The sequence below is a fragment of the Cetorhinus maximus genome, chromosome 3, assembly GCF_964194155.1.
Source record: "Cetorhinus maximus chromosome 3, sCetMax3.hap1.1, whole genome shotgun sequence".
Classification (NCBI taxonomy): domain Eukaryota; kingdom Metazoa; phylum Chordata; class Chondrichthyes; order Lamniformes; family Cetorhinidae; genus Cetorhinus; species Cetorhinus maximus.
The window spans coordinates 3279549-3302294 of NC_135881.1; the positions used below are offsets into that span (position 1 = coordinate 3279549).

Consider the following 22746-nt stretch of genomic DNA (forward strand, 5'->3'; position numbering starts at 1 on the left):
GGCATGAGAATCACAGGGTGGAATTTTATGGCCCCGTTGTGGTGGGGCAGCTGTGAAATGAAGCGAGACGTTCAAAAGTCCATTGACTTCAGCGGGACCGTAAAACCGCACCAGTGTAAAATTCCACCCACAGAATTGTTACAGCGCAGAAGGAGGCCATTCAGCCCATCATGTCTGCACCGGCTCTTTGAATGAGCAATTCCCTTAGTGCCATCCTCCTGCCTTCTCCCAGTAACCCTGCACATTCTTCCTTTTCAGATAACAGTCTAATTCCCTTTTGAATGCTTTGATTGAACCTGCCTCCACCACACTCTCGGGCAGTGCATTCCAGACCCTGACCATTCGCTGCATGAAAACATTTTTCCTCACATCACATTGCTTCTTTTGCCAATTACTTCAAACCTGTGCCTTCTCCTTCTCGATTCTTTCACAAGTGGGAACTGTTTCTCTCTCCATCTACTCTGTCCAGGCCCCTCATGCTTTTGAATACCTCGGCCATTTTGGCAGGAAGAATAAAAAAGAAGCACATTATCTAAATGGTGAGAGATTGTAGAGCTGTGAGATTCAGAGGGATGTGGGTGTCCAAGTGCATGAATCACAAAAAGGTTAGATTGCACGTACAGCAGGGAATTAGGAACGCTATTCACTCTCTCTGGGTCCCTCATAATTATATACACCTCGATTAAATCTCCTCCCAGCCTCCTCTGTTCCAGAGAAAACAACCCCAGCCTATCCAACCTTTCCTCATCGCTAAAATTCTCCATTCCTGGCAATGTGCTCATAAATCTACAAAGGGATAGGTTAAGTGAGTGGGCAAAGATCTGGCAAATGGAGTATAATGTGGGCAAATGTGAAATTGTCCGTTTTGGCAGGAAGAATACAGAAGCTTATTACCTAAATGGTGAGAGGCTGCAGAGCTCTGAGATTCAGAGGGATCTGGGTGTCCTAGTGCAGGACTTGCAAAAGGTTAGTATGCAGGTCCAACAAGTGATTAGGAAAGCTAATAGAATGTTATTTTTATTGTGAGGGGAATTTAATACAAAAGTAGGGAGGTTATGCTTCAGTTGTACAGGGCACTGGTGAGACCACATCTGGAGTACTCTGTACAGTACTAGTCTCCTTATTTAAGAAAGGATGTAAAAGAATTGGAAGCAGCTCAGAGAAGGTTTACCAGACTAATACCAGGAATGGGCGGGTTGTCTTATGAGGAAAGGTTGGACAGGTTAGGCTTGTATCTACTGAAGTTTAGACGAGTAAGAGGCAACTCAATTTAAACTTATAAGATCCTGAGGGGTCTGGACAGGGTGGATGTGGAGAGGATGTTTCCTCTTGTGGGAGAATCTAGAACTAGGGGCCATGGTTTAAAAATAAGGAGTCGCTCATTTAAGACAGAGATGAGGAGAAATTTTTTCTCTCAGAGGGTTGAGAGTCTTTGGAACTCTCTTCCTCAAAAGGCGGTGGAAGCAGAGTCTTTGAATATTTTTAAGGCAGAGCTAGAAAGATCCTTGAGTAAGGGGGTGAAAGGTTATCGGGGGCAGGAGGCTGCAATCAGATCAGCCATGATCTTATTTTATGGCGGATCAGGCTTGATGGGCCAAGTGGCCTACTCCTGTTCCTAGTTCGTTTGTTCATATATTCGTAACAAATCTCCTCTCAGCCTTCTCTTCCCCAAGGAGAACAGTCCTAACTTCTCCACTCTATCTTCATAACTGAAGTTCCTCATCCCTGGAACCATTCTTCTGAATCGTTTCTGCACTCTCTCTCTCCAATGCTTCCTAAAATGCAGCGCCCAGAACTGTCATTTAGGGAAGGAAATCTGCTATCCTTACTTGGTCTGGCCTACATGTGACTCCAGACCCACAGCAATGTGGTTGACTCTTAAATGCCCTCTGAACAAGGGGCAGTTAGGGATGGGAAGTAAATGCTGGCCTAGACAGCGGCAACCACATCCCATGAATGAATTAAAAAAAAGTACTCCAGTGAGGCCAAACTAGTGTCTTATCTAAGTTCAACATAGCCCCCTTGCTCTTGTACTCCATGTCCCTATTAAAAAAGCCCACGACGCTATAGCTTTATTAACCGCTCCCTCAATTTGTCCTGCCACCTTCAATGATTTATGCACATATACACCCACGTCCCTCTGCTCGTGCTCCCCCTTTAGAGTTTCCCCCTTTATGAGGAAGCGGTCGGAGAGTTATCCCCTACAGTGCCTCAACAATCTGAGGTGGGTTCAAAGGCAGGCTTCCCTTTCCAGGTGACAGTCCGGGAGGGTAGGTCATAAAAGGGAACTTGATATTCCCAGCTTCTTGCCACACGTGTCTGGTATGACAGAGATTCCCTGCATTTACCTCCTTCAGCTGTTCGTGCTTTCTCATGGATTCGTCATCGGGCTCGGCTGCCACCACCACAGGATGTTCTGGGCTAAGGTCAGGACACAGAAATACAGATGAAACCTCGCGCAGGAATCACAAAAATAACGTGAAATCTCTTGGCCGATGATAGGATCCCGGGCAGGATGTGTGGACGCCCGCCTGACACGCCCGAACGTGAAGCAGCGCGTGACATTTCAGTCGGCAGCACAACCCGCCAACCATTCAGAGGCCTGTTAAGGCCAACACAGCCTGAATTAACCGCTATTTAACACTGCCCGTCCAACATTACGGGTTGGCGGGTGGCGAATCGGCCAAGCGGCCTTTGCATTTTTTGAGGAAACCTCATCCCGCATTGGCGTAAATTTTCTGATGTTTCGGTTCATGTGAGTGAGGCCTATGTGGGGGACATTTTTTCCAATTTTCAAAATCTTTATTTTTGATGTTAAACTTCTTCAGCTCCCTGAGGGTAGCTCCCTGCCTTCAGGGAGCTTTCAGTGCACGCTCCCCCTTCACCCACGCAGACTTCACCACTCGCGCTCCTCCCACCCCCAACCCCGGCAGCGCTGAACTTCTTCACCCCTTTCACACTGGCTGGCTGTCGACTGGCCAATCAGAGGTGGCAGACCATTCACCGGGTGCACCCGCCCAACCACCCGAAAATCCTGCCCAAAGTTCGTATTAACTATTCCCCCGTTCCCATTACAACACCAATTACTTGCTTAAGGTTCACTTTGTGTAAAATATTTCTTCATGAAAGTCATGGCTCAGCGCTAATGGAGTGCTGCACTGTCAGAGGGTCAGTACTGAGGGAGTGCTGCACTGTCAGAGGGTCAGTACTGAGGGAGTGCTGCACTGTCAGAGGGTCAGTACTGAGGGAGCGCTGCACTGTCAGAGGGTCAGTACTGAGGGAGTGCTGCACTGTCAGAGGGTCAGTACTGAGGGAGTGCTGCACTGTCAGAGGGTCAGTACTGAGGGAGTGCTGCACTGTCAGAGGGTCAGTACTGAGGGAGTGCCGCACCGTCAGAGGGTCAGTACTGAGGGAGTGCCGCACCATCAGAGGGTCAGTACTGAGGGAGTGTCGCACTGTCGGAGGGTCAGTACTGAGGGAGTGCCGCACTGTCGGAGGGTCAGTACTGAGGGAGTGCCGCACTGTCGGAGGGTCAGTACTGAGGGAGTGCCGCACTGTCGGAGGGTCAGTACTGAGGGAGTGCCGCACTGTCGGAGGGTCAGTACTGAGGGAGTGCCGCACTGTCGGAGGGTCAGTACTGAGGGAGTGCCGCACTGTCGGAGGGTCAGTACTGAGGGAGTGCCGCACTGTCGGAGGGTCAGTACTGAGGGAGTGCCGCACTGTCGGAGGGTCAGTATTGAGGGAGTGCCGCACTGTCGGAGGGTCAGTACTGAGGGAGTGCCGCACTGTCGGAGGGTCAGTACTGAGTGAGCGCCGCACTGTCGGAGGGTCAGAACTGATGGAGCGTCGCACTGTCGGAGGGTCAGTACTGAGGGACCGCCACACTGTCGGAGGGTCAGTACTGAGGGGGTGCCGCACTGTCAGAGGGTCAGTGCTGAGGAAGTGCTGCAGCACCTGAGATGCCATCATTTGGATGAAATATTAAAGCCTGTCAGTTAGATCCCTCAGAAAAGATCCCAGAGCAACTATTTCGCAGTAGAGCAGGGGAATTCTTCCTGGTGCCTTGGTCAATATTTATTCCTCAATCAACATCACATAATTTTTCCGCTCAAACAGGGCTCTGCTTTCCATTGTTCTTGGTGAAATATTATCACCAGAGCTACTGCCCTCGCTTGTCTCTGTATTCACATCCTGCTCTCCAGCTCTCCTACATACCTTTCCCCAAGTTAAACTCAATTAACAACTTCAAATCAAGGCTGCATTTGCCTGAGAAGGAACCCAAGGAAAACTGGAGTCAATGGGAATCAGGGGGAAAACTCTCCACTGGTTGGATTCATACCTAGCAGAAAGAAAGATGGTTGTGGTTGGTGGAGGTCAGTCATCTCAGCTCCAGGACATCACTGCAGGAGTTCCTCAGGGTAGTGTCCTCGGCCCAACCACCTCCTGCTTCATCAATGACCTTCCTTCCATGATGAGGTCAGGAGTGGGGATGTTCGCTGATGATTGCACAATGTTCAGCACCATTCGCAACTCCTCAGATATTAAAACAGTCCATGTCTAAATGCAGCAAGACCTGGACAATATCCAGGCTTGGGCTGACAAGTGGCAAGTAACATTCACGCCACACAAATGCTAGACAATGACCATCTTCAACAAGAGAGAATCCAACCATCACCCCTTGACATTCAATGGCATTACTATCACTGAATCCCCCGCTATCAACATCCTGGGGGTTGCTATTGATCAGAAACTGAACTGGACTAGCCATACAAATACTGTGGCTATGAGAGCAGGTCAGAGGCTGAGAATTCTGTGCAGAGTAACCCACCTCCTGACTTCCCAAAGCCTGTCCACCATCTACAAGGCACAACTCAGGAGTGTGATGGAATACTCCCCACTGGCCTGGATGAGTGCAGTTACAACAAACTGGATGGCGTGGAAAGGCTCCAATTCACTTTCTCTGGATTATTACTCCCTAGCCTCTGGATTAATCAGCCAGTAACACAACCACGACACGAGATACCCAGCTGTATTCAGTCAGTACCTGGTATTGCTCCCACCCCTGTCTATGACGTTCCCCTTCCTACCTTTTGAATGAATGGGGTCTTCTCAAACGCTGAGAATCTTCAGCTGACAGGGACTCAAGAGCAGCACTGGAAATAGGAACGGGAGGATCAGGCACTGGATCGCTAACATCCCGACATGCTATCTAACCAGAGAATAAAGAATCATCAGCAATAGGACTCCAGTGGACAAAATATTCTGTAGTGTACCTGTCCTGGGAGTTTTTCTTGAGGACAGTGTAGAGGGAGCTTTACTCTGTATCTAACCCCGTGCTGTACCTGTCCTGGGAGTGTTTGATGGGGACAGTGTAGAGGGAGCTTTACTCTGTATCTAACCCCATGCTGTACCTGCCCTGGGAGTGTTTGATGGGGACAGTGTAGAGGGAGCTTTACTCTGTATCTAACCCCGTGCTGTACCTGCCCTGGGAGTGTTTGATGGGGACAGTGTAGAGGGAGCTTTACTCTGTATCTAACCCCGTGCTGTACCTGTCCTGGGAGTGTTTGATGGGGACAGTGTAGAGGGAGCTTTACTCTGTATCTAACCCCGTGCTGTACCTGTCCTGGGAGTGTTTGATGGGGACAGTGTAGAGGGAGCTTTACTCTGTATTTAACCCTGTGCTGTACCTGTCCTGGGAGTGTTTGATGGGGACAGTGTAGAGGGAGCTTTACTCTGTATTTAACCCTGTGCTGTACCTGTCCTGGGAGTGTTTGATGGGGACAGTGTAGAGGGAGCTTTACTCTGTATCTAACCCCGTGCTGTACCTGCCCTGGGTGTGTTTGATGGGGACGGTGTAGAGGGAGCTTTACTCTGTATCTAACCCTGTGCTGTACCTGTCCTGGGAGTGTTTCATGCTTAAGTGGAAAGTTCCTGAGGCCCAGCCTCAGCATTGCTTATTTCAATGACCATAATATTTACTTTAAAAAGTTCCCATTTACACGCATACATAAACACACTCATAGACAAACAGACACAGGCATTTACAGATGCACATAGAGACACATACACAGACACACGTGCACGCACATATGCACACATGTATACACACACAGACACAGGGAAGGCAGTGGCACTGTCACTAGACGAGTAATCCAGAGACCCAGGATAATGCTCTTGGGACCTGGGTTCGAATCCCAAATGGCAGATGGTGGAATTTGAATTTAATATAAATCTAGAATTAAAAGTCTAATGATGACCATGAAACCATTTTCGATTGTAAAAACCCATCTGGTTCACAGATGTCCTTCAGGGAAGGAAAATCTGTTGTCCTCACCTGGTCTGGTCTACATATGACTCCAGGCCCAGACCCACAGCAATGTGCTTGACTCCTGAATGGCCTAGCAAGCCACTCAGTTATATCAAGCTGCTAAAAATAAGTCAATAAGGAATGAAACCAGATGGACCACCCAGCATCGACCTAGGTGCCGGAAACAACAACAGCAAACTCAGCCCTGTCAACCCTGCAAAGTCCTCCTTACTAGTATCTGGGGCCTGTTGCAAAACTGGGAGAGCTGTCCCACAGACTAGTCAAGTCTGACATAGTCATTCTCAAGGAATCATACCTTACAGATAATGTCCCAGACACTACCATCACCATCCCTGGGTATATCCTGTCCCACTGTCAGGGCAGGTCCAGCAGAGGTGGCGGCACAGTGGTATACAGTCGGGTGGGAGTTGCCCTGGAAGTCCTGAACATCAACTCTGGACCCCATGAAGTCTCATGGCACCAGGCCAAACATGGGCAAGGAAACCTCCTGCTGATTACCACATACCAGCCTCCCTCAGCTGATGAATCAGTGCTCCTCCATTTGGACACCTTGAACACCTTGTTCAAAAAGGGCTGCAAGGATAAAGCTGGCAACTACAGGCCAGTCAGTTTGACCTCAGTGATAGGGAAGCTCCCGGAAACTACAGTACGGGATAAAATCAATAATCACTTAGACAATTGCAGGATAATCAAGGAAAGCCAGCTTGGATTTATCAAGGGAAAATCATGTTTAATTAACTTGCTGGAATTTTTTAAGGAAATAACAGAGAAGGTTGATAAGGACAATGCTGTTGATGTGATGCATATGGATTTTCAAAAGACATTTGATACAGTGCTGCACAACAGACTTGTGAGCAAAATTCTAGTTCATGGAATAAAAGGGAAAGTAGGCACTTGGATAAGAAATTGGCTGAATGACAGGAAATAGAGAGTAGGGATAAATGGTTGTTTTTTAGATTGGAGAAAGGTTTGTAGTGGAGTTCCTCAGGGATCAGTGTTGGGACCCTTGCTCTTCCTGCTATGTATTAATGACCTAGACTGTGGTGCGCAGGGCATGATTTCAAAATTGGTGGATGATACAAAGATTGGAAGCATTGTCAATAGTAATGGGGATAGTCTTGAACTTCAAAAGGACATAGACATGTTGGTGGATTGGGCAGACAAGTGGCCGATGAAGTCCAATGCGGAGAAGTGTGAGGTGATTCATTTTGGCAGGAAAGATATGGTGAGACAGTGTAAAATAAAGGGAGAAATTCTAAAGGAGGTGCAAGAACAGAGGGACCTCGGTACATAGGTCATTGAATATGGCAGGGCATGTTGAGAGAGCAGTTAATAAAACATATAGTATCTTAGGCTTTATTAATAGGGGCATTGAGGACAAGAGTAAGGAGGTCATGTTGAACTTGTATAAGACACTAGTTAGGCCACATCTGGAGTACTGCGTCCAGTTCTGGGCACCATACTTGAGGAAGGATGTGAAGGCATTGGAGAGAGTACAGAGGAGATTCACAAGAATGATCCCGGGGGTGAAGAACTGTAGCCATGAGGATAGACTGGAGAGGTTGGAATTACTTTCCTTCGAGAGAAGAAGGCTGAGAGGAGACTTGATGGAGGTATTCAAGATCCTGAGGGGTGTGGACAGGGTAAATAGTGAGAAACTGTTGCCACTCAAGAGAACATCAAGAACTAGAGGGCACAGATTCAAAATAATCGGCAAAAGGAGTAAATGTGATATGAGGGGAAAAATGTTTACCCAGAGGGTGGTTGGAGTCTGGGATGAACTTCCTGAAAGGGTGATGGAGGCAGGTTCGATCGAGGTATTGAAAAGTTTGAACTGGATTGGAATCCTGGTTACGGGGATAAGGCACGGGAGTGGCATTAGGTAGAATGCTCTTTCAGTGAGCCAGTGTAGACTCAATGGGCTGAATGGCTTCCTTCTGCAATGTAAAGATTCTATGATACTGCAGTTCTGCCACATCCAGTCGTGAATGGTGGTGGACAATTAAACAACTCATTGGAGGCTCCGCAAATATCCCCATCCTCAATGATGGGGGAGCCCAGCACATCAGTGCAATAGATAAACATTTGCAACAATCTTCAACCGGAAGTGCCGAGTGGATGATCCATCTCAGGCCTCCTCCAGAGGTCCCCAGCATCACAAATGCCAGTCCTCAGGCAATTCAATTCACTCTACATGATATCAAGAAACAGCTGAAGGCACTGGATACTGCAAAGGCTATGGGCCCTGACAATATTCCGGCAATAGTACTGAAGACTTGTGCTCCAGAACTTGCTGCGCCTCTAGCCAAGCTGTTCCAGTACAGCTACAACACCGGCATCTACCTGGCTATGTGCAAAATTGCCCAGGTATGTCCCGTACACAAGAAGCAGGACAAATCCAACACTGCCAATTACCACCCCATCAGTCTACTCTCTATCATCAGTAAAGTGATGGAAGGGGTCATCAACAGTGCTATCAAGCGGCACTTGCTTAGCAATAACCTGCTCACTGACGCCCAGTTTGGGTTCCGCCAGGGTCACTCAGCTCCTGACCTCATTACAGCCTTGGTTCAAACATGGACAAAAGAGCTGAACTCCCGAGGTGAGGTGAGAGCGGCTTCCCTTGACATCAGGGCAGCATTTGACTGAATGTGGCATCAAGGAGCCCTAGCAAAACTGGAGTCAATGGGAATCAGGGGGAAAACTCTCCGCTGGTTGGAGTCATACCTAGCACAAAGGAAGATGGTTGTGGTTGTTGGAGGTCAATCATCTCAGTTCTAGGACATCACTGCAGGAGTTCCTCAGGGTAGTGTCCTAGGCCCAACCATCTTCAGCTGCTTCATCAATGACCTTCCTTCCATCATAAGATCAGAAGTGGGGATGTTCACTGATGATTGCACAATGTTCAGCACCATTCGCAACTCCTCAGATACTGAAGCAGCCCATGTCCAAATACAGCAAGACCTGGATAATATCCAGGCTTGGGCTGACAAATGGCAAGTAACATTCACGCCACACAAGTGCCAGGCAATGACCATCTCCAATAAGAGAGAGAATCTAACCATCGCCCCTTGACATTCAATGTCATTACCATCCATACATCCCCTACTATCAACATCCTGGGGTTCCTTTGACCAGAAACTGAACTGGACTCGCCATAAAAACACTGTGGCTACAAGAGCAGGTCAGAGGCTAGGAATCCTGCAATAAATAACTCACTTCCTGACTCCCCAAAGCCTGTCCACCATCCACAATGCACAGGTTAGGAGTGTGATGGAATACTCCCCACTTGCCTGGATGAGTGCAGCTCCCTCAACACTCAAGGAGCTTGACACCATCCAGGACAAAGCAGCCCGTTTGATCGGCACCCCATCCACCCCCTTAAACATCCACTCCCTCCACCACCGACGCACAGCAGCAGCAGTATGTACCATCGACAAGATGCACTGCAGGAATTCAGCAAGCCTCCTTAGACAGCACCTTCCAAACCCACAACCACTACCATCTAGAAGGACAAGGGCAGCAGATACATGGAAACACCACCACCTGGAAGTTCCCCTCCAAGCCACTCACCATCCTGACTTGGAAATATATCGCCGTTCCTTCACTGTCACTGGGTCAAAATCCTGGAACTCCCTTCCTAACAGCACTGTGGGTGTACCTACACCACATGGACTATAGCAGTTCAAGAAGGCAGCTCACCACCACCTTCTCAAGGGCAATTAGGGATGGGCAATAAATGCTGGCCTAGCCAGCGAAGCCCACATTCTGTGAATGAATATTAAAAAAAAAGACACATACGAGTATGCACACACAAACACCCACACATACATGCACACGCATAGACACACACACACACACAAGCATACACACACAGATTCATATGCACATGACAAAGACACACATACAGGCTCTACATTCACGACAAAGACACACACACACACAGACTCACATACACACAGGCTCTACATACACGACAAAGACACGCTCACACAGACACAGACACACACACAGACTCTACATACACGACAAAGACACACACACAGACTCACATACACACACAGGCTCTACATACACGACAAAGACACGCTCACACAGACACAGACACACACACAGACTCTACATACACGACAAAGACACATGCACACAGGCTCTACATACACGACAAAGACACATGCACACAGGTTCTACATTCACGACAAAGACACACACACAGGCTCTACATTCACGACAAAGACACACACACAGACTACATACACACACAGACTCTACATACACGACAAAGACACATGCACACAGGCTCTACATACACGACAAAGACACACACACACACACACAGGCTCTACATACACGACAAAGACACATGCACACAGACTCTACATACACACACAGACTCTGCATACATGACAAAGACACGCACACACAGACACACAGACACACACACACACACACACAGACAGACTCTGCCCCACACTCGTACCTGGAGCAGGTACTGCTGGGTCAGGTACTCTGTGCTGTTCATGTGATACAGGTCCCTGTCGACCCCCAACAGGATGTCACCAACATCACTGCAGAATGAGATGCTGTTAGCGATGGTTTTCAAGTGGATGATTCTGTGAAACACAAAGAGGAGCTGCGGGTTTAAATGTAACAAGATTTGCAGATTCTGACTCTCGTGCACAACTCACTCACAGACCTACAGGTGCAATTTGACAAGGGAGGGAAAACTATTGGTGAAATATTTGAATCTATATTGTGCTGGTTGATGGCTTCTTCATGCTTCAGGTCAACCCTGCCAACGCACCAGCAGTTTGAAATCAATTTTCACTCCACACCTCCTTAATCACTGATCTTATTTCTGGGGTACAGTTACCAGTCTGCCCTGCCCCTCTCTCTCTCTGATAGCTGAACCAATCTGTGCTCATGTGCAATCCCAGGCAGGAAGAGTCGGCGAGATATACGACAAGGTCCAATCATAACGTCATCAGGAGTGGGGGCTGGGGGGCGAAGGGATGGACATCGGGAGCAGGCAGTCCCCTCCCCCCACTTGAGACTGTCTAACAACAACAACTTGACATTGTAATTGCCATTAATACAGCACCTTTAATGAGACATAAGGTTCTAAGGTGTTTCACAGGAGTGGTTATCAAACAATGACACTCAGCCACATATGGAGATATTAGATCAGGTGCTTGGTCAAAGAGGTGGGGCATCTAAAAGGGAGGAAAGCAAGTTAGTTTAAGAAAACTACCAGAGTTAGGGCCCAGGGAACAAACTGTAACCTCTCCCTGCACAACTTTCAGAGAGAATGAGAAGGACTTAGTCAGACAAAAGATAAACTGAACATTAATCAGGCGTTAAACACTTACATTTAAACCCTGAAATCGGTGCATCTTAAACAGATGTGAACGATTATACTCAGCTGCTACTGCCCGGCATAAATGGAACTATTAAACCACTATATCTAGCAATTTTAAAACTGACATTAATACAAATGGATAATGATGAGCGCAATTTGGTTTAAATACACGGTGTTTTGATAGAATCATAGAATGATACAACACTGGAGGAGGCCATTCAGCCCATTGTGCCTGTGCCAGCTCTTTGAAAGAGTTATCAAATTAATCCACTTCCCCACCACCACCCCCCCACTCTTTCCCCATAGCCCTGTAAATGTTTTCCCTTGAAGCATTTGTACAATTTTGAAAGTTATTATTGAATCTGCTTCCTCTGCCCTTTCAGGCAGTGCATTCCAGATCACAACAACTTGCTGCGCAAAAAAATGATTCCCTATATTGTCTCCAGCTCTTTTGTCAATTATCTTAAACCTGTGTCCCTCTGGTTAGTGACCTTCCTGTCACTGGAAATGTTTCCCCTTGTTTACTCTGTCAAAACCCTTCATGCTTTTGAACCACCGCCCCTTGATGTTCAATGGCATTACCATCCCTACATCCCCCACTATCAACATCCTGGGGGTTACCATTGATCAGAAACTGAACTGAACCAGCCATATAAATACTGTGGCTACAAGAGCAGGTCAGAGGCTAGGAATCCTGTGATGAGTAACTCACCTCCCGACTCCCCAAAGCCTGTCCACCATCTACGAGGCACAAGTCAGGAGTGTGATGGAATACTCCCCACTTGCCTGGAAGAGTGCAGCTCCCACAACACTCAGGAAGCTTGACACCATCCAGGACAAAGCAGCCCCGCTTGATCGGCACCCCATCCACAAACATTCACTCTCTCCACCACCGACGCACAGTGGCAGCAGTGTGTGTACCATCTACAAGATGCACTGCAGGAACTTGCCAAGGCTCCTTCAACAACACCTTCTAAACCCACCTCTACCATCTAGAAGAACAAGGGCAGCAGACACATGGGAACACCATCACCTGCAAGTTCCCCTCCAAGTCATTCACTGTCCTGACTTGGAAATATATCACTGTTCCTTGACCGTCTCTGGGTGAAAATCCTGGAACTCCCTAACAGCACTGTGAGCGTACCTATAGCACATGGACTGCAGCGGTTCAAGAAGACAGCTCACCACCACCAGCTTCTCAAGGGCAATTGGGGGTGGGCAATAAATATTGGCTTTCCCAGCGACATCTGCATCCCATGAAAGAATTTTTTTTAAAAGTGCCTCTATTAAATCTCCTCCTTAAACTTCTCGGCTCTAAGTAGAACAATCCCAGCTTCTCCAGTCTCTCCACTTCAACTGAATTCCCCCATTCCTGGAACCATTCTAGTAAATCTGCTCTGCACCCGCTCCAAGGCCATCACATCCTTCCTAAAGTGGTGGAGCCTAGAACTGGAAATAATGCTCCAGCTGGTCCCTAACCAGTGATTTAGAAGGTGTTATACTGTCCACCTCTGTTAATGAAGTCAAGGATCCTGAATGCCTTTTGAAGACCTTCCTTAACCTGTTTAGAGTAAATTAGGAGAAACTGGCAGGATTGTTGGTAATTAAGGAGGGGGTGGGAGTCACAAATTTAGGGTAATTAATAAAAGCCAGAGCGAAGAAGAGGGCATCAGTTTTATGAGTAGTTGTGAACTGGAACTTGCTGCCTGAAAGGGCAGTGGATTCAATCACAGCATTCAAAAGCGGAACTAGATAAGGACTTTAAAAGGAAAAATTTGCAGGGCTATGGGGAAAGAGCAGGGGGCGGGTGGGGTATGGGACTAATTGTGTAGCTCTTTCAAAGAGCCGGTGCAGGCATGATGGGCTGAATGGCCTCCCTCTCTAATGGCTACAGACCACACCGTTAACACAGAAAGCCCTTTAAAACTCGAAGATGGCGTCACCTGTCCACTGCCTCTTTAATAAACCAGCCTCCCAGGCACAGAGTCTCTGCTGTCACTGTTTGGGACTGGTTGAGAAATAACAAAAACAAAAAAATCCATCTTTGTTTACTTCTTTCTAGGCCTTGTTATCAGTCAACACCAGCCTGTTAGTCTCTGAACTGTGGACCTCAGCATAAAGATAAACATTCAGCTGGTCTGAGACGTCCTGTGACACACCGATGGGAGCTGGGACCAAAAGTAGGTAAAGGGTTATGGAAAGAAGATGTCTATAGGATAAGTGCAGCAAGAAACAGTACACTTTACATACAATGACACAGTATATACAGGACAGATACAGGCCATTCAGCCTAAGAGGTCCATGCTGGTGTTTATTCTCCATATGAGTCTCCTCCTCAGCCTACTTCATTTCACCCTATCAACATATCCTTCTGTTGTTTTCTCATGTCTGTTTTTCGTGTGTTTATCTAGCTTCCCCTTAAACGTGTCTATGTTATTCATCTCAAGTACTCCCTGTGGAATCAAGTTCCACATTCTCACTAGCGTCTAAGTTTCTCCAGAATTCTGCATTCCATTTATCAGTGACTGTCTTATTCACTGGTCTCCAGTTCTGGTCTCACCCCTACAAATGGAAATATCTTCTCTACATCTACTCCATCAAACACCCTTGTAATTTTAAAGACCTCTATCATTCACCCCTCAGCTCTGTTCTAAAGAATAGAGCCCCAGCCTGTTAACCTTTCCTGAAAGGGACAGCCTCTCGATTTTGGCATCATTCCAGGAAATCGTTTCTGCACCTTCTCCAGTGCCTCTATATCCTTTTATAGATTGCCTCTATATCCTTTTTATAATATGGAGACCAGACCTGTGCACAATACACCAAGTGTGATCCAACCAAGGATCACCACAAGTTTGACATAAATTCTCCGCTTTTTAAATCTATCCCTTTAGAAAATGAATCCCCAGTCAGCACTTTGCTTGCCTTCGTTGGACCTTATTAATCTGTGTCACCACCTTTTGAGGCCTGTCTGTCCCCCTGCGCCTCCCTGGTTGTGGTGTCAGATTCTAGTCAGGGGTTAGAAAAGGAATGGAAGGAGGAGGAGAGAGAGAAATAGATGGGAGAAAGTTGGGTTCAACCGGCAGTGGACTGCGTTCTTAGGCGTCATTAATAGAGGCATAGAGTACAAGAGCAAGGAGGTTATGTTGAACCTGTATAAGACACCGGTTCAGCCTCAGCTGGAGTACTGCCTCCAGGTTTCTGGGCATCACGCTTTAGGAAGGAGGTGAAGGCATTGGAGAAAGACCATAAAACCATAAGACAGTGGAGCAGAAATTAGGCCATTCGGCCCATCGAGTCTGCTCCGCCATTCAATCATGGCTGATAACTATCTCAACCCCATTCTCCCGCCTTTTCCCCATAACCTTTGATCCCCTTACCAATCAAGAACCTATCTATCTCGGTCTTAAATACACTCAATGACCTGGCCTCCACAGCCTTCTGTGGCAATGAATTCCACAGATTCACCACTCTCTGGCTAAAGAAGTTTCTCCTCATCTCTGTTCTAAAAGGTCTTCCCTTTAATCTGAGGCTGTGCCCTCGGGTCCTTATAAAGTGAAAAGTTGTGGTCCCAACACTGACCCCTGCGGAACTCCACTAGTCACTGGCCGCCATCCTGAGAAGGAACCCCTTATCCCCACTCTCTGCCTCCTGCCAGACAGCCAATCTTCTATCTATGCTAGTACCTTGCCTCTAACACCATGGGCTCTTATCTTACTGAGCAGCCTCCTGTGCGGCACCTTGTCAAAGGCCTTCTGGAAGTCCAAGTAGATTACATCCATTGGCTCTCCTTTTTCTAACCTACTCATTACCTCCTCAAAGAATTCTAACAGATTTGTCAGGCATGACCTCCCCTTGATGAAACCATGCTGACTTTGCCCTGTTTTACCATGCACTTCCAAGTATTCTGAAATCTCATCCTTAATAATGAACTCTAAAATCTTACCAATGACCGAGGTCCGTCTAATCGGCCTGTAATTTCCCGTCTTTTGCCTCACTCCCTTCTTAAACAGGGGGGTTACATTAGCAATTTTCCAGTCCTCTGGGACCCTCCCTGACTCCAGTGATTCCTGAAAGATCACCACTAATGCCTCCACTATCTCTTCAGCTATCTCCTTCAGAACTCTGGGGTGTAATCCATCTGGGCCAGGTGATTGATCCACCTTCAGACCTTTTAGTTTTCCTAGCACCTTCTCCTTGGTAATGGCCACCATACTCACCTCTTCCCCCCGACTCTCTTGAACCTTGGGGATGTTACTCGTGTCTTCCACCGTGAAGACTGACGTAAAGTACCTATTCAGTTCCTCCGCCATTTCTTTGTTCCCCACTACTACTTCTCCAGCATCATTTTCCAGCGGCCCAATGTCCACTTTTGCCTCTTTCTTACCCTTTACATATCTAAAAAAAACTCTTGCAATCTTCTTTTATATTACTGGCTAGTTTACCCTCATATTTAATCTTCTCCCTCCTTATTTCTTTTTTAGTTGTCCTCTGTGGGTCTTTGTAGGCTTCCCAATCCCCTGGTTTCCCATTGCTCTTCGCCGCGTTGTATGCTTTCTCTTTAGCTTTTATGCTGTCCCTGACTTCCCTTGTCAGCCATGGTTGCCTCATCCTCCCTTTAGTATGCTTCTTCTTCCTAGGGATGAATATTTGCTGTGTCTCCCAAATTACTCCCAGAAACTCCTGCCATTGCTGTACCACTGTCTTTCCTGCTAGGCTCATCTCCCAGTCAATTCTGGCCAGCTCCTCCCTCATGCCTCTGTAGTTGCCTTTATTCAACTGTAATACCGTTACATCTGATTCCAGCTTTTTCCTCTCAAATTGCAGGGTAAATTCTATCATATTATGGTCACTTCCTCCTAAGGGTTCCTTCACCTTAAGCTCCCTTATCAAATCTGCCTCATTACACATCACTAAATCTAGAATTGCCTGTTCCCTCGTGAGCTCCACCACAAGCTGCTCCAAAAAGCCATCTCGTAGACATTCCACAAATTCCTTTTCTTGGGATCCACTACCAACCTGATTTTCCCAGTCTACCTGCATATTGAAATCCCCCATGATCACTGTAACCTTGCCTTTCTTACACACCTTTTCTATCTCCTGGTGTATCTTGTGCCCCACGTCCTGACTACTGTTCGGAGGCCTGTACATAACTCCCATTATGGTTTTTTTACCTTTGCGGTTCCTCAACTCTACCCACACAGATTCTACATCATCTGACCCTACGTCATTTCTTGCTATCGATTTAATTTCATTTCTTACTAACAAAGCAACCCCACCCCCTCTGCCAACCTGCCTATCTTTTCGATAGGATGTATATCCTTGGATATTTAGCTCCCAGTCCTGATCCCCTTGCAGCCATGTCTCTGTGATGCCCACCATATCAAACCTGTCAATTTCAATCTGCGCCACAAGCTCATTTACCTTATTTCGTATACTGCGTGCATTCAGATACAACACCTTTAGTCCTGTATTTCTCATTGTCGTCCCTTTATCTGATGTGCTTGAAGTTAGATTCCTAGCCCTTTCCAAACATTCTGTCCTATTTTGTGTTCTGGAGACTTTAATAGCCTCTCCTGGGCTCTCCTTTCTTTTCAGTTTTTCATAATTTTCCATGAAGTTGAATCCACCCCCCCACACGCTAACCTGCTGCTTTGATTCCCATTAGTCATACTTCTTGGAGTTTTACCCTTCCCTCACCCCCCCCCACCCCCCCACTTTCTAATTTAAAGTCCTCTTGACCACCCTATTTACCCTTTTTTCTAGAACATTGGTCCCAGATCGGTTCAGGTGGAGACCGTCCCAACGGTACAGATCCCTCCTGTTCCAATACTGATGCCAGTGCCCCATGAAATGGAACCCCTCTTTCCTGCACCACTCCTTTAGCCACATGTTTACTTCCCTTATTCTCGCGTCCCTACGCCAATTTGCACGTGGCTCAGGTAGTAATCCGGAGATTATAACCCTTGAGGACCTGTTCTTTAATTTAGTTCCTAGTTCCTGATAATCCCCAAACAGGTCCTCTTTCCTTGTCTTATCTATGTTATTTGTCCCGACATGGACCACAACAACTGGATCCTCCCCTTCCCTCTCCAATATCCTCTCAAGCCTGTCAGAGATGTCCCTCACCCTGGCACCGGGCAGGCAACATACCATGCGGGACTCTCGATCCTGCTTACACAGGAAGCTATCAATTCCTCTAATTATAGAATCCCCTACAACTACCACTTGTCTTTTTGCTCCCCCCTCTTGAATGGCCTCCTGTGCCATGGTGCCGTGGTCAGCTGGCTCATCCTCCCTCCAACCCTGTTCCTCATCCACACAGGGAGCAAGTACCTCGTACCTGTTGGACAAGGTCAAGAGCTGAGGCTCCTCTGTTCCTGAACACAGGATCCCTCTACCTGCCTCATTTGCAGTCACACCCTGCTGACCCTGACCACTGACCGAACTTGAGGTACTTAATCCACCGGGTGTGACCGCCTCCTGAAACAAAGCGTCCAGGTAACTCTCCCCCTCCCGGATGTGCCGCAGCGTCCGGAGCTCGGACTCCAGCTCATCAATTCTGAGCCGGAGTTCCTCCAGCAACCAACACTTGCTGCAGATGTGGTCACTGCGGCTCGCAATGGGTTCTGCCAGCTCCCACATCATACAGCTACAGCACATCACCTGCCCAGCCATCTCCACTTAGATAATTCATTTATTAATTAGCTTTGCAGTGTTTTTTTTTTTCAAATTTGGTGCAGAAAGGATTCACAAAAATGACCCCAGGCATGAGGAACATCAGTTATGTGGATAGATTGGAGAAGTTGGGGCTGTTTTCCTGGAGAAGGCTGAGAGGAGATTTGATAGAGGTGCTCAATATCATGCGGGGTCTGAACAGATTAGATAGGGAGAGACTGGTCCCACTGGTGGAAGAATCGAGAATGAGACGGCACAGATTTAAGGTGATTGGTATAAGAAGCAAAAAGCGATGAGAAAAAGCTTTTTCACCCAGCGGGTGGTTAAGGTCTGGAATGCACTGCCTGAGAGTGTGGTGGAGGCAGGTTCAATCGAGGCATTCAAGAGGGAGTTAGGCTGTTATCTGAAAGGGGAAAATGTGCAGGGTTACGGAGAGAAGGTGGAGGAGTGGCGCTAGGTGCATTGCTCACTCAGAGTGCAGGTGCGGACATGATGGGCCGAATGGCCTCCTTCTGTGCTGTAACAATTCTGTGGCAAAACCTCACCCAGTGTTGTCTGTGAGTATATTAACAAATGTGCAAACTGTTTGACTCCACTCCTCAAACTTCTCCTTGACACCGTACTGCAGCCCTCGACTACATTACTACACATCACAGCAGGTCTGATCCCATCGCTCGCATTTCACCTCAGCAGCTGGTTATCGTGGTCCCAAATTTTCAGAATCCCACCTTTGCTGGCGGAAGCAAATATCTTCAGCTCTGGACAGGCGCACAGTCCTGGGGGGTACACAAAGGGGTTACAGCAGGTTAGGAACGGGAGGCTTTGGGAGGTGGGGGGTGGGGGGGTGGGGAGAGGTGGGCTTTCCCTGGGGTATCTGTGACTCCTACCGAGGAGCCATCTTCCCATTTCCGTTAACCCTTAAGGCACTGGTGGACTGACCCATCAAGCTTGCAACCACACTATGATGACCAGCCTGTTATAGCTAAGCACACCACCCCACTCCCCCACCACCCATCAGCCACTCACAGTCCCAGGATACCAAGTGCAGGAACTGGGCACTAAGACCCTCCCCCAACTGTACCACGACCAGCATGGCAGCAGTATAGAAATGGGAGGAGGCTATCCCACCTTGCTCCATGTCTGATGAGGGTGCTCAGTGAGGTGGGGAGTTAACCGGCCTTCATTTCATGGGAATTAAGGCAAGTTCCTATTGTTTTCATCCATTCTTTAGTCCTTCACTCTTAGGATTTGGGCGTTGATGGCAAGGCCGGAAGTTATTGCCCATCCCGAGCTGGTGAGTCGCTGCAGCTGTTCCCATTTGGTGGATGGAGCGAGAACCAGAGGATACGGATTTAAAGTCATTGGCAAAAGCAGCAATGATGACATGACATGAGAAAAAACTTCTTCACCCAGTGAGTGGTTCTGGAATGCACTGCCTGAGAGTGTGGTGGAGGCAGGTTCAACTGAAGCATTCAAGAGGGAATTAGACAGTTATCTGAAAAGGAAGAATGTGCAGGGTTACAGGGAGAAGGTAGGGGAATGGTACTGGGTGAAATGCTCCGAAGGAGAGCTGCCAAAAACAGCATGGGCTAAAGGGCCTCCTCCTCTGCAGTAACAATTCTGTGATTCTGTGATAGTGAAGAGTTGGGATGTGACTGGAGTTATGTATAGGCCCAGAACCAAAAAGAAACAGCAAGTACATTCCTTAAAGGACATTAATATCTTCAATAACTCCCATGGGAGTGTTTAATGGGGACAGTGTACAGGGAGCTTTACTCTGTATCTAACCCCATGCTGTACCTGTCCTGGGAGTATTTGATGGGGACAATGTAGAGGGAGATTTACTCTGTATCTAACCCCGTGCTGTACCTGTCCTGGGAGTGTTTGATGGGGACAGTGTAGAGGGAGCTTTACTCTGTATCTAACCCCATGCTGTACCTGCCCTGGGAGTGTTTGATGGGGACAGTGTAGAGGGAGCTTTACTCTGTATCTAACCCCATGCTGTACCTGCCCTGGGAGTGTTCGATGGGGACAGTGTAGAGGGAGCTTTACTCTCTATCTAATCCTGTGCTGTACCTGTCCTGGGAGTGTTTGACGGAACTCTATATTTAAACCTCCCAATGGCCTAGCTTGTGTTTCTTACCTGTAATTTCATCCTTGTGGTCATTAGCTGGATGATGGTCTCTGCGAATCTTCTTCCTCAAGTCGTAGAGAACAATGGCATGGACAGCACAGGTGGGATTCTGCAGAGCCACCATGAACATGGTCTTTAAGATGCACAGGTGGGTGGCAGGATGGGCACTGTACAAATTCATTAAGAGGCTGAGGGCTTCCTGGGCATATGGGAAAACGCGCCACACCTTGATCGTATTGTCCTCACCTGGAACAGGAGGTTTGACCGTTAATTGAAAGAAAAACGTTTCTTTCTACAAATTATCGACCGTTTTCCCTTCCGCCCCCTCCAATGCTGAGTGTTGTTGGTGTTCAGATCAGTGGGAATGTGTTGGTCCAGTTCCCATCTCCTATTCTCCGCACCAAGCTCCTCTCTCCCCCACACTCCCCTACACACCCCGCTGCACTCCAGCCTGATACCTATTCTTCCTGTGATCTCCCACAGCCGGTTGATCTCCCTTGAATGCCATCCATCATAAATGCTGGTCCTCATCCTGCAGAACTCCTTAGCCCCCCCAAAGGTTACCGGGTAGTGGTGCTGCGATGTCCTTTTAAGAGGATATGCAAATGATGTACACACGTCATCGAGGAGAGAGGATGTAAAGCAGCATTGACCAGTAGCTAGTTAGTGCAGCTCTTATTATGAGTAATGGGGGTTGCTAAATCCCGAGCATAGACCTGTTTGTTGAGGTATCCTGTAACGTGTGTGTATATGCCAATTAACGGGCAGCCAGTGTTAAACACACGCTGTAAAGCTCAGCGCTGCCGGGGTAGGGGGCGGGAAGAGGGCGCACGATGACATCACCGTGGGCGCAGGTGAGTGCAGCGAGAGAGCTCCCTGAAGGCAGACAGCTGCCTCGGGGAGCTGCAGTCATTCAAATGATGAAAGTAAGTTTTAAAAAGCTCCCCAAAAAATGTCCACGCATCACAATCACAGAATCTCACAGTGCAGAAGGAGGCCCTTCGGCCCATCGAGTCTGCACCGACACGTGAGAAACACCTGACCTACCTACCTAATCCCAATTACCAGGACTTGGCCCAAAGCCTTGAATGTTAATTCTGGGGAATGAAGCCGGACAGGTGGCTGAGGTGGTAGTGGGCGAGCATTTTAGCGATAGCGACCACAACATGGTACAGTTTAAGTTTGTTATGGACAAAGAAATAGGCAAGTTGTAAAAAAGTGTTTTGGATTGAGGGAGAGTGGATTTTAGTGTAAAAACAAAAAACTGCGGATGCTGGAAATCCAAAACAAAAACAGAATTACCTGGAAAAACTCAGCAGGTCTGGCAGCATCGGCGGAGAAGAAAAGAGTTGACGTTTCGAGTCCTCATGACCCTTCAACAGAACTGAGTATAGTTAGGAGAGGGGTGAAATATAAATGGGGAGGGTACAGGCTCCACATGTTCCCTCTGGGGTGATAGGAAGGAGTAACAAGCCCAGAGAACCATGGATGACCAGAGATATTCAGGTTACGATGAGAAGGAAAAGAGAGGCTTTTAGCAGGTACAAGGGGAGCAAATCAGCAGAGGCATTAGTGAACAAAGAAGAACAAAGAACAAAGAAAAGTACAGCACAGGAACAGGCCCTTCGGCCCTCCAAGCCTGCGCCGATCATATTGCCCGTCAACTAAAACATTTTGCACTTCCGGGGTCCGTATCCCTCTTTTCCCATCCTATTCATGTATTTGTCAAGCTGCCTCTTAAACACCCCTATCGTACCTGCTTCCACCACCTCCTCTGGCAGCGATTTCCAGACACTCACTACCCTCTGTGTAAAAAATTTTCCCCGCACATCTCCTCTATAGTTTTCTCCTCTCACCTTAAATCTATGTCCCCTAGTAATTGACTCTTCCACACTGGGAAAAGCTTCTGACTATCTACTCTGTCCATGCCACTCATAATTTTGTAAACTTCTATCAAGTCGCCCCTCAATCTCCATCGCTCTAGTGAGAACACTAGTGGAGTACAGAAAGTGCAGGGTGGAGCTTAAGAAAGCAATTAGGAGAGCAAAGAGGGGATATGAGAAAGCTCTGGCTGGTAAAAGTAGAGAAAATCCCAAGATATTCTATAAGTATATCAATGGGAAGTGGATAACCAGGGAAAGAGTAGGGCCCATAAGGAACCAAGGGGGTAATCTATGGGTGGAGCCAGGGGACATTGGTAGAGTGTTGAATGAATACTTCACGTCCGTCTTCACCCAAAAGAATGAGGAT

The 22746-nt window shown here is 47.6% G+C and overlaps 2 protein-coding genes across 2 annotated transcripts in view; both read right to left on the reverse strand.

Moving 5' to 3' along the window:
• The window catches only part of LOC144674952 (uncharacterized), a 63888-nt gene extending 51403 nt beyond the window's left edge, over positions 1 to 12485 (reverse strand). The window contains exons 1-4 of the mRNA XM_078536047.1: positions 12400 to 12485; positions 10809 to 10941; positions 5088 to 5153; positions 2260 to 2421 (exon numbers count right to left, since the gene is read on the reverse strand). The gene's annotated coding sequence lies outside the window, so the exon portion shown is untranslated. The remainder of the gene's footprint in view (positions 1 to 2259; positions 2422 to 5087; positions 5154 to 10808; positions 10942 to 12399) is intronic.
• LOC144672476 (WD repeat-containing protein 97-like) overlaps positions 2202 to 22746 on the reverse strand; it is a 57460-nt gene continuing 36915 nt past the window's right edge. Inside the window, exons 7-11 of the mRNA XM_078534323.1 lie at positions 20506 to 20742; positions 19048 to 19138; positions 10809 to 10941; positions 5088 to 5209; positions 2202 to 2421 (exon numbers count right to left, since the gene is read on the reverse strand). Coding sequence (XP_078390449.1) covers positions 2202 to 2421; positions 5088 to 5209; positions 10809 to 10941; positions 19048 to 19138; positions 20506 to 20742 — 803 coding nt within the window. The remainder of the gene's footprint in view (positions 2422 to 5087; positions 5210 to 10808; positions 10942 to 19047; positions 19139 to 20505; positions 20743 to 22746) is intronic.